The 10,669-nt window shown below is 57.4% G+C and overlaps 2 protein-coding genes across 3 annotated transcripts in view; one reads left to right on the top strand and one right to left on the bottom strand.

Annotated features, from left to right (window-relative positions):
- Positions 1 to 5,857, top strand: part of WDR34 (WD repeat domain 34) — a 16,488-nt gene extending 10,631 nt beyond the window's left edge. The window contains 7 exon segments of the mRNA XM_006918157.3: positions 2,333 to 2,442; positions 2,962 to 3,119; positions 3,681 to 3,790; positions 4,284 to 4,451; positions 4,659 to 4,891; positions 5,168 to 5,325; positions 5,514 to 5,857. Of these exon segments, the coding sequence (XP_006918219.2) occupies positions 2,333 to 2,442; positions 2,962 to 3,119; positions 3,681 to 3,790; positions 4,284 to 4,451; positions 4,659 to 4,891; positions 5,168 to 5,325; positions 5,514 to 5,752 (1,176 nt within the window). The 3' untranslated portion in view covers positions 5,753 to 5,857.
- A 1-nt stretch (position 5,858) lies between these two features.
- Positions 5,859 to 10,669, bottom strand: part of SPTAN1 (spectrin alpha, non-erythrocytic 1) — a 48,181-nt gene continuing 43,370 nt past the window's right edge. For both annotated transcript variants that reach the window (XM_006918023.3, XM_006918024.3), the window contains 7 exons: positions 10,398 to 10,415; positions 7,899 to 7,953; positions 7,265 to 7,461; positions 7,101 to 7,154; positions 6,866 to 7,012; positions 6,640 to 6,787; positions 5,859 to 6,332 (listed from right to left, as the gene is read on the bottom strand). In XM_006918023.3, coding sequence (XP_006918085.1) covers positions 6,207 to 6,332; positions 6,640 to 6,787; positions 6,866 to 7,012; positions 7,101 to 7,154; positions 7,265 to 7,461; positions 7,899 to 7,953; positions 10,398 to 10,415 — 745 coding nt within the window. In that variant the 3' untranslated portion in view covers positions 5,859 to 6,206. The remainder of the gene's footprint in view (positions 6,333 to 6,639; positions 6,788 to 6,865; positions 7,013 to 7,100; positions 7,155 to 7,264; positions 7,462 to 7,898; positions 7,954 to 10,397; positions 10,416 to 10,669) is intronic.

The raw sequence follows: 10,669 nt of genomic DNA, 5'->3' as shown, positions 1-10,669 counted from the left end.
TGCGTCAGGTTTGTCAAGATCTATTTTCTATGCAGATAAATCCACCCTCTGTGCTGTACTGAGTCTTGGCAAACACCCCCAACCCCCACACCCTGTACTCCCCCAGCGAAGGTATAGAGCAGCCCCATTATCCCCTAATCACCTCCCTTACTTAGTTGTCTCGTTGTAGATGGTAAATTGTCCCCATCATTGCAATTATGGTGTTATGATAAATAACTTAACGTCTGTTCAGGCGTCCCCCCTTATCCGTGGGAAATGATGCCCAAAACCCCAGGTGGTTCCGAGCCCTGTGCCACACACAGGTCCTAGAACAAGGTCCCTTCACTCAGCCGTTTTGTTACGGTGTTGATGAGTTGCTGTGGAACTCAACTTTTGTTTGTATCAATCAGCCTGTGATAAAATTGGTTTCATTATACATCGTTTCGCTTAAAAGTTAGGTGAAGACATCATATATACCATTTTTTCTTATATGCGTTTACCTGTGATGAAATTCAGTTTACAAATTGAGCACAGTAAGAGACTGACAACAACAATATAAAATAGAACAATTGTAACACTATACTGTAATAAAAGTTATGTAAATGTGACATTATTCAGTAAGATAAGGGTGACTTGACCCCAAGCACTGCAATACCGAGGCGGCTACTAAGTGGCTAACGGGCGTGGAGCGTGTATAACGTGGAGACACTGGGCAGAGGGGTCATTCCCGCCCTGGGCAGGACGGGGTGCGACAGCGAGAAACTTCATCACGCTACTCAGAACATCGTGCAATTTAAAACTTACAGATGCTTTATTTCTGGAATTTCTCATTTAATATTGTCAGACGGTGGTGGATTCTGGGCAACTGGAACAGCAGAAAGGGGAACCGCACATAAGGGGGGCGACCGTGGTTTGTTTCTAATTTAAACCTTTATTGAACGTAACATAGAAACATACGCATACGACAAGTTTTCAGGGCTGTGACTTTTCACAAAGTGAAAACGCTTGTGGAATCAGAACCCAGATGAAGAAACCAGCCGAATGTTACCAGATCCCCGAATGATTTCTCGTGCCCCCTCCATTCCCTACCCCTCCGTGTAGCTCTGTTTTAAAATGACAGCTGGGGAGAGAATTCACATCCCATTCAATCCAGTCATGGAAAGTGTACAGTTCAGTGAGTTTAATATTAATTTTCTAGAGTTGTGCAACTATTGTCACAGTCAGTTTTAGAACATTTTTCTCATCCCGAAAAGAAACCCCATCCCCGCTAGCCCTCACTCCCCATTCCAGCCCCAGCCGCTGGCAACTACTGACCTGCTTTCTCTGTCCGTAGACTGGTCTGTTCTGAACATTTTGTACAAACTGAACCACATAAAAGCGGGTCTTCTGTGACTGGCTTCTCCCACTTGGCAGGATGTTGTCGAGGTTCATCATGTCGTAGCATCTAATGGCACTTCAGTCCCTGTGTGGCTGAGTAATACTCCGTCGTGGGGACGTGTCACCTCGGTCTGTCGGCTGATGGACGTTTTGGCTATGATGAATGATGCCGTGAGAGTTCGTGTACAGGTGTTTCTGTAAGCGTGCTGTAAGTTCTCTGGGGTGGACGCCCAGCGGGGCTGCTGGGTGCACAGTGACTTTTTAACATCTCGAGGACCCGCCAGCCTGTTTTCCACAGCGGCCATGTGCCTCTGCGTTCTCGTGAGCAGTGTGCGTGGGACCCCACCATACTACTTTTTATGGATCTCGGATTCTTTCCATCGGATAGTTTCTGTGAGTGGGTCTCTGAGGTCAAGAGGTATGAGCTTTCCACAGGAGGTATGGCCTACTGCACGTCGCTTCCCGGGAGGTTTGTGCTGAGCCTCGTGGAGGACGGCACTGCCAGCCTTCCCGTTCGCTGCCGCCAGCCTGCTGCGGGCTGAGAAAGAAGATGCCAGGGCTTTAAAAACATTTTTTTGTGTGTGCTAAAATACTCAGAACATAAAATTCACCATCTTAACCATTTTTGGGTGTACGGCCCTGTGGCACTGAACATCATTGTGCAGCCATCAGCACCATCCAGCTCCAGAAGCCAAAGCTTCTGAAATCGTGTGTAGAACAGGGTCCAGCTATGACCCGGGGCTGGCTGCGTGTCTCGGTTCAGAAGGCCCTTCCTTCTGGGTTTCCAGAAGCATCCTGTTAGGGAAGGTGTCGGCACACAGGCTCCACATTTTCCTCCGGGGCTGGGCTGTGGACTTGGATAGCTTTCGGGGTCTGGGAAAGCCCAAGCCTGTGTGTGGTTTTTGTTAGGTGGTGTCAAGGCCACCTGCTGTATGGCTTTCAGGCTCAGGGTTGGGGATGGTCTGTCTCTTGGCAGGTGACCTGCCTGCACACCCTGAGCTACCCCCCAGCCCAAGGACAGGGTATGCATGTGACCAGTGTCTCCTGGAACACAACCGGCTCTGTGGTGGCCTGTGCCTATGGCCGGTAAGTGGCAGCAGCGGTGGGTGTGGGGCAGTGGGAGGCCCTTGGACCCCTATCCGAGCCTGTCACCCTGTCTGCACAGTGAAGGCTGGGCCCAGAGCCTGCTTATTCTGGGAGTCTTCCTTCTCAGTGCTGCCTGGGCGATGGGGTGGCAGAGAGAGAGCAGGGGAGGGAGGGCCTGGAGCCCAGGACTCCCAGTGCCCACCGGCCAGCCCTGGGCAGTGAGCTCTGGGCCTGCCTCACCTCCACGAGCTGCTTCCTGATGTGCGAGGGTGCCCCCACCCCACCATTGTATGGACCCACCTTTGGTTCCCGGGGTCCCTTTTGCAGAGAAAGTCATGCCCTTGGGGTGCCATGGAGGAGCCTGTGCCACTTTGATACCTGGTACAGTGTCTGGGTATGATGGGGACACGAGCTGATCTGTTTGGGGGTGGTGGGGGAGAGGTGGGTCAGGTGACAGGAGCAAGGTGGGGATGAAGCCCCTGGCCTAGGAGCAGAGCCAGCCGAGGCATGTCTCTGCAGGCTGGACGATGGAGACTGGAGCACGCTGAAGTCCTTCGTGTGCGCCTGGAACCTGGACCGGCGAGGCCTGAGCCCCCGGCAGCCGTCAGCGGTGGTGGAGGTGCCCAGCGCGGTCATGTGCCTGGCCTTTCACCCCACGCAGCCGTCCCATATTGCAGGTGAGCTCCCAGCCTGCTTCATCTCTGCTCCCCACCCCGCAGAGGGTGGCCAAAGGGGAGCTCTCCACTGGGCCCCCCGCCAGGGCGGGACTCCTGGGAGGCAGAGGCCACAGGGGACTGACCCCTGGGCTCAGTGAGGATGCTGGGTCAGCCTGTGCCAGGTGTGGACCTTAGGGGAAGAGGAGACAGTCCTTAGCTGAGTCTTGAGGGGGTGTGGGCCATGCAGAGGTGCAGCCTGGTCAGGGTGAGAGGCCGGAAGAAGCAGGCACCCTTGGGGAGCTGTCAGTGGTGATAGGAGCTGAGCATTCTGGGAAAGGGGGGTCATGCTGGAGGGGTTGCAGTTGAGCAGGGTCAGTCAGCCTGGCGGCAGGAGGCGCTTCCTAGGGTGGGGCACAGCAGGAGAGTGTGAGACCTGGGGACCTGGACTTTCCCTCCTCAGGATGGTTTTGGGGGAAGTGGCTCTGCATTCTGGATCAGGGGCCGGGAGGGCTGGGTACTTGGCCAGGAAGCCAGGCTGCTGGGCGTGCGTCAGCTCCTGCCCGGGCCTACTTGGTCCTGCAGGTGGGCTGTACAGTGGCGAGGTGCTGGTGTGGGACATGAGCCGTCCTGAGGACCCGTTGCTCTGGCGTACAGGCCTGACAGACGACACACACAGAGACCCTGTGTCCCAGGTCAGAGCAGCGGGCTGTTGGGTGGGTCGGCGGCTCCTTCCCCGAGCTGGGTCTTGCTGTCATGGGCCTGCTGCTTGAGGCAGAGTGGGAGAGAGGGTGCCGCTTGGCACAGCCGTGGAAGAAGGTCACCAGGCAGTTGGCAGTTGGACAGCTGCTTTCTGCATTCTTGGAGCTCCTGGGGCATGAGTCACAACCCTGCCCCTAGCAGGAGCCACCCCCAGGGCCCTGGGCCATTCCCGGACTCCTCCACCCAAGCTGCAGTGAGGGGCTCCCAGCTGTCCTGGCTTTCTGCTGGGACTAGGGGAAGGACTTGGGGCCTTCCACGCCTGCCTCTGGAGGGTGAGGCGGCTCCCAGGCCTCCCCTCTGAATTGTTTTTTCCTGGAAGAGAAAGGGAGGGGTGTGGAGAATGACATCTTGCTGGGAGGTGGGGGGTAGGCTGGGTCAAGCATCCCTCCCTCAACCTTGTCCCCACACTCTGTTGTCCTGTCCCAGGTGGTTTGGCTACCCGAGCCCCGCCACAGCCACCGCTTCCGTGTGCTGAGTGTGGCCACTGACGGGAAGGTGCTGCTCTGGCAGGGGGCCGGGGCAGGCCAGCTGCGGCTCACCGAGGGCTTCGCCCTGGTCGTGCAGCAGCTGCCACGGAACACTAAGCTAAAGAAGGTACGCGGGGGCTGGGGCCGCTGCCCCAGGGGATGGCCCCCAAGGCAGCTCCGGCCTGTGGGACCTCCCCAGCGGGTGAGCCTTGGGAGGCGGGCACGGGCGCCAGCACCACCCGCCGAGCCGGGTCGCGTCCACCCGTGTGCCTGGGCTCCTTTGGGACACTGACCAGATTCCCTTGGCTCTGCCCCGCTGTCCACTTCTCCATAGCCTCACCGGGGCGAGACCGAGGTGGGCGCCACGGCGGTGGCTTTCTCCAGCTTTGACCCCAGCCTTTTCGTTCTGGGCACGGAAGGCGGCTTCCCACTCAAGTGTTCCCTGGCAGCGGAAGAGGCCGCCCTCACGCGGATGCCCAGCTCTGTGTCCCTGCGGGCCCCGGCCCAGTTCACCTTCTCTCCCCATGGCGGCCCCATCTACTCTGTGAGCTGTTCCCCTTTCCACAGGTAGGGAAGGCCCGGCCTGGGGGTCGTCGTCCTCCATCAGCCACAGGGAGAGCGGAGGAGTCCCGCCAGGCCTCACCAGAGAACGCTGAAAGGACCTGCAGCCTGGCCTGGGCCCTCCCCATTTGAGCGCTGGTGTCCAGCTCTCTGGTGGTCGGCCTGGCGGATTGGCCCCTCCCTGCCGAGGCCCCCAGGTTGGTGCTCCAGGGAGGCTTTTCAGGAGCCCGAGTGCCCAGCACTCATCCCCTCGCCTGGCTTTCTGCCCCATGTCCCATCTAGGAATCTCTTCCTAAGCGCGGGAACCGATGGCCACATCCACCTGTACTCCATGCTGCAGGCCCAGCCCCTGACATCCTTGCAGCTGTCGCACAAGTACCTGTTTGCTGTGCGCTGGTCTCCAGTGCGCCCCCTGGTGTTCGCGGCAGCTTCTGGTGAAGGTAGGAAATGGCATGCCAGGCTTGGATCCATTAAGTGCACAGCCCAGGCATTTATGTGGAATTCTCGGTTAGACGTGGACTGCACCTGGGCTGAGGCCGCCTCCCCCGTGTGGGAAGGAGAGTGAACTGGGCGGTATTCTTAGTTTGTGCTGTGGTCCCTCTTATCCTACCGACCTCTCCCCCTGCAGGTGATGTGCAGCTGTTTGATCTCCATAAAAGCTCCCAGAAACCCACGGTTTCAGTCAAGCAAACCCAGGATGAAAGCCCTGTCTACTGTCTTGAATTTAATCGCCAGCAAACTCAGCTCCTGGCCGCTGGCGATGCCAAGGGCACGGTGAAGGTGTGGCAGCTGAGCACCGAGTTCACTGAACAGGGGCCCCGGGAGACAGAGGACTTAGACCAGCTGGCAGCAGAGGTGGCTACCTGAGGACGTCAAAGTCATGGTGGGGCGTGTCACTAAATGCAGAGGCAGGTGGGGTGAGGCTACAGCTGTGCTGTGTATTTCTGATGGAAAAATGAATGAAAAACAAGTCTTGGGGGAGAGGTGTCATTTATTTGTCTATTACATGAAAACGAAATGGTGGGGGTGGTAAAGGACAGGGAAACGAGACAGCTGCCTAGATTTTTCTGAAGCTGGAATGGGGCAGCTGGCTTCAAGACAGGAATCTGGGTCCCCACAGCAACGTGGCGTTTGCAACTGGACCAGAAGCAGTTTATTGAAGCACCATTTTCTACTAAGTCCTATCCCAAGCTAAGCAAATTTAAAGTTACATTGGAAAGTAACACTGTCTGGAATATTTTGAAGAGCACAGAGGAGGTGACATGCAGCAAGGCGACGGCAGGGCAAGCAGCTGGGCCGGGCTAACCAAGGAGCGGGAGGATCAATTCACGAAGAGCGAGCGAGTGAACTCGACATAGTCAAAAGCAGTGGGGAGTTCGCGGCCCTTGCCGTCCACATAGGGCTTCATGTGGGAGACGCAGTAGTCTGCTTGTTCCCGAGTCAGGTTCTGGAAGGGAAAATGGCACCTGTCAGACAAGTCATCACCAGCCACGCTGAGGCAAGGGGGGCAGGGCAGGGCAGGTGGACTTCAAAAACGTTAATGCCCACGCTTCAGGAGGGTCTGTGCCCAGAATCTGGAGCCAGTCCTGTGAGCTGACTGGGACTCTGGCCTGGACTGGGATTCACGGGTCAGGGGGCGGTACAAACCAGGCCTGTTCCCGTGGATGCAGCTGTCCCTAACCTGGGCAGCCTTCGGTTTTACTTTTCAAAGGAACCTCAACCCCCGCCCCGGGCAGAGGGAGCAGAGGCCGGACCTGGTACAGTTCCTCCTTGGTCACGTAGGGCTTGCCCTCGGAGCTCAGGGCCCGGAAGGCGCTCTCGATCTCCTCGCTGGACTTGACATTCTCCGTTTCTCGGCTGATCATGAAAGCCATGTACTCTTGCAGGGAGACGTGCCCGTCCCTGGGGAGGGGCAAGGGCAGTGAGCGGGGGCAGCAGGCATCTCGGGGATGGCCGCTCCCACCACCCGCCGAGGCTCACCGGTTCGGGTCCACAGTGTCCAGAATCGCCTCAAACTCTGGGTCAGGCTCCCCTTCCTCCACCATGGGCAGGTCGTAGCCCAGGGAGCGCAGGCAGGACTTGAACTCCTGGTGGTTCAGGCGGCCAGATTTGTCCTTGTCAAAGTGTCTGCAGCACAAAGCCAAGGACAGCTAAGCACACAAGCCCCGCTGCTGAGCCCCGCCTCCCCGGCCAGGCAGGGTGCAGGTGCACTCACTTAAACATCATGCTGAACTCCTTGAGGGCTTCCTCGGTCACTCCTGTCGTGTTCCTGGAAGAAAGAAGGGATCAGGGGCCGGGCCCGCCACCCCACACAGCGCCCAGCCCACCAGAAGACCTGTGCTGGTTCTTCCCACAGCCCTTGGTGCCGGGCGCAGGTACCTGGCCTGGATCTGCTGCTCCAGGTTGTGCTGCATGCGCATGCCCAGCTGGTCAAGCTGGTCCCACTGCTGGGCCAGACCCACCGTGCTGTGCTCCGTGTACTTGTTGTCCAGGATCAGGGCTTCCTCCATGGCTGCCCCCAGGTCCTCAATCTTCTTCAGCTGACTTCTCATTGCTCGAATCTCCTGGTGCTTGCGCTGCAGGGATGGGGAAGCAAAGATGTGTGGGACGGGCTCTTGCCTGTAACCAGGCCCAAGGGCCTGCTTGATGGCCCTCCGAGCCTGAGACCTGCAGGGCTGTCTGCAAAGGGAAAGGTGGGTTGGGGTGCAGGGCAGACATCGGCAGCCTCAGAAGAGGGAAAGATTTCAGCATGAGCATCACGAACTAGTGGGCAGACTTGCCCAGTGAACCGTATGTGCCAAGGGCCAGAGGAGACTCTTTTTAAGCAAGGCTTCAGGTAGCAACCATCAGAGACAAAGAATTTCTTTAAAATGATGGAGGCCCAGCCTGCTTTAAGCCGAGGGGAAAGAGGTACGCGACTAGCCCAGCCTGCACCCAGCTTTAAAGCAGGTAGACCTGCGGGGGTGGAGAGCTGACGAGTCTTGGCTAGGCTGGGAGCCCGTGGGGAGCTTACTTTGGTAGCTTCGAGCTGGGATTCGAGGGTCCCGGACTCTTCCACCATGCAGGACCTAAACACGGAAGCTCAGTGAGGCAGGAAGGGCCTGCTAGAAATTATCCTTAGACAAAACCATCTACAGTCCTAAGTTTTATTAAGAAAACAAAACTTAGCTACCAGCTCTCTTTTCCTAAGTGGCCCTGGGAGCCAGGCAGGGCGGTGGTATCTTTGCAATTCAGGGCTGGGAAGCTGCTGCTACATGTGGGGTGCCACCTGCCCAAGGCCAACTGGTGGGCCAGGGCTGAGCCCGACTCAGCCTACTCCCTGTTCCCAGGCTGGGTTCCTTTCTCATGTGGCTCCTCAGGCCCAGCCAGGCTGTAACATGGTGACTGACCCATGTTAGGCCCTCAAGGGGTGACTCAGAAAATGATTTTAAAGTGCCCCCATGGGAACAGAGAGAGGCTACAGGCATGACAGTGCACCCCCTCTGCAGCCGCAGAGGAGATGCCCGATACAGCCCTGCCACCTGACACACGGGGAGACCGCAGGGAAGAGGAGAGGCTGACAAGCTGACAGCCGCCCCCCAGAAATCCCTGGAGTCTCCTGCAGGCTCCTAAGGAGGGGAGCCACATCCCAGAGTGAATGACGGCAGTGGCAGCAGAGGCAATCAGATGACCCGCAGACGTGGGAACTGGGCGCTAAGAGATCGTGACCAGGTTTAGGTTTTGAAATGGCTCTAATTCTGCCCAAAGGAGGGGAGTGGCTGTCACTAAGCCCCAGACTGAGGGTCCATGACCTAGAGACACAGTGCCAGAGGTTCCTTCCAGGGCCACGTTCTGAAGAGCAGGGGGTGTCTGGGGAGCCTCCATCTTCCCGACATAACATGGTGCAAGGTCACAGAGAACAACCAGTGAATGAAGACGACAAACGGGTTGGGGTCACGTGCAGGGGCAAGTCACACTGTGCGCGTGTCCTTGGTGGGATTTTGGCCCAGCCACCCTGTAGCCATGTTTGCCCCAACCTACCCTTTTAACACCCAGCGAGCCAGGGTTAGCTCTGAAACCTCCCCAAGTTCAAAGTGTCTAGCAAGGCAAGGCCCCAGGATTTCTCCTACCCCAGCAGACTCACAGTCACGCCAAGTCCCCCAGGGCAAAGCACACCCCCAGGACCTGGGGGCAGGAGGCTAGGTGCTAGTGCAGTGAGAGGGGGACAGACCTCTCCATCCCAAGCGGCCGAGGGTGGTGGGTTAGTCAGAAAGCAGAGCCGCCTGGGAAGTCAGAGTGCATGGGTAAAACCACAGTGAGGTAAGAAAAATGAGAAAAACCTTCCAGACAGATCATCCCCAACTTCATACTGATAGACACGAATGACCCGACGATATGCTATGCTAGTCAAAGAGAAGAAACCAAATGAATACACCAGAGAAAGGGAAGGCGAGAGCATAGAGACAGACAACCCCACAAGGCGCAAGCTGGCAGCGCACAGGCAGGGACCTGTGGAGGGGCAGACGAGGGCCAGGCAGGCAGCCTCGGGGCAGCTCACACTGGGACTGGGCAAGACAGGACAGGGCTGGGGAGGAGCCACACGGTAAGGGGAACATGGCACCTTACGGAGACAAGATCAAGACCAGCAGACAGCCACAGGGGCCCAGGAGGAGAGCAGATGCCACGTGGCTTATGAGCTCAAGTGAGAAACTGATCCCTAAATTCTGACCGATTTTGCCTTCAGCACGTGGGGTCGGATCAGTGTGGCCATATTTCTCCTACTGCCCAATTTACCTATCTGCACAGCCTTAGGAGTGCTAGTCTAAGACACCTGTCGCATCAACCCTGTCCTTGACAGTGGGCCTAGAAGAGAATGCAAAGCTGACCGATCCAGGCAGAAACCAAGGCCTGGAGGAGAGGCCCCTACTGGGACTGGGTGGGACAGCTCCTCGGGCTCCTCCCAAGCCCTGTCTCTCCATGACTCAGAAACACTGGACACTTTTGTCTTCTATTAGGGCAAATGGCACCTGTCCCTGGGAAAATGGGGGTGCTGGGGGAGAGGTCAGTGCACGGCTGGGGACTTACTGCACCAGCCTGAGCCCCTTAAATACTGTCATCCCACTTTATGCCTACGATCTCCTAAGAACTAAATATGGAGGAGCAGAAGAGCACTCCAGTACCACCCTGCGCTGAACCACATGGGGTTCCGGCGGCTCTGGACTGAGCTCTGGCCTCCTGGCCCGGTCACATTCCTTACCCAAGAGCCCTTGGAATCTGAACAGAAAGGTGGAAGTGGCTCTCGTTCCCAGACCACAGGCTGTGGGGACAGTGGGCTGTGGGGCAGGGCACACGCTCCTTACGAGGTGACACGGATGGGGCAGGGGAAGTGCAGCCTGCCCAGGGCAGGAAGGGTCAGGAAGGGCCATCCTGGGATCCTCCGAAAGCCAGGCCACAGGGGCACACAGGGCAGAGGGACAAGCACACGAGACACCACCGCACCACAAGCCCAGAGAAATAAGAAGACAATATTAACCCATCGAGGAGATACGTTCTGTGGCGATGGGATCCGAGTAGCCGCAAGACAAGGTGGTGTCCGGACAGCAGCGATCGGGAGGAGGGGACAGAGGGAGACACAAGGAAGAAAAGAGAAACAAAACCAACAGCATCAGTATGCACACTGTACTCGACCCCTCACTGAGCTGTCACTGAGGCGCCGCTCGGGGCTGACGGGGGCCATGCACGCTCCCACCCAATCCGGGACACCTAGCAACCTGATCTTTGGGAAAAGCACCTTCAGGACACTGT

This window comes from Pteropus alecto, unplaced genomic scaffold (genome assembly GCF_000325575.1).
Source record: "Pteropus alecto unplaced genomic scaffold, ASM32557v1 scaffold67, whole genome shotgun sequence".
NCBI classification, from domain to species: Eukaryota; Metazoa; Chordata; class Mammalia; order Chiroptera; family Pteropodidae; genus Pteropus; species Pteropus alecto.
This window is presented reverse-complemented; position numbering and strand designations above follow the sequence as displayed.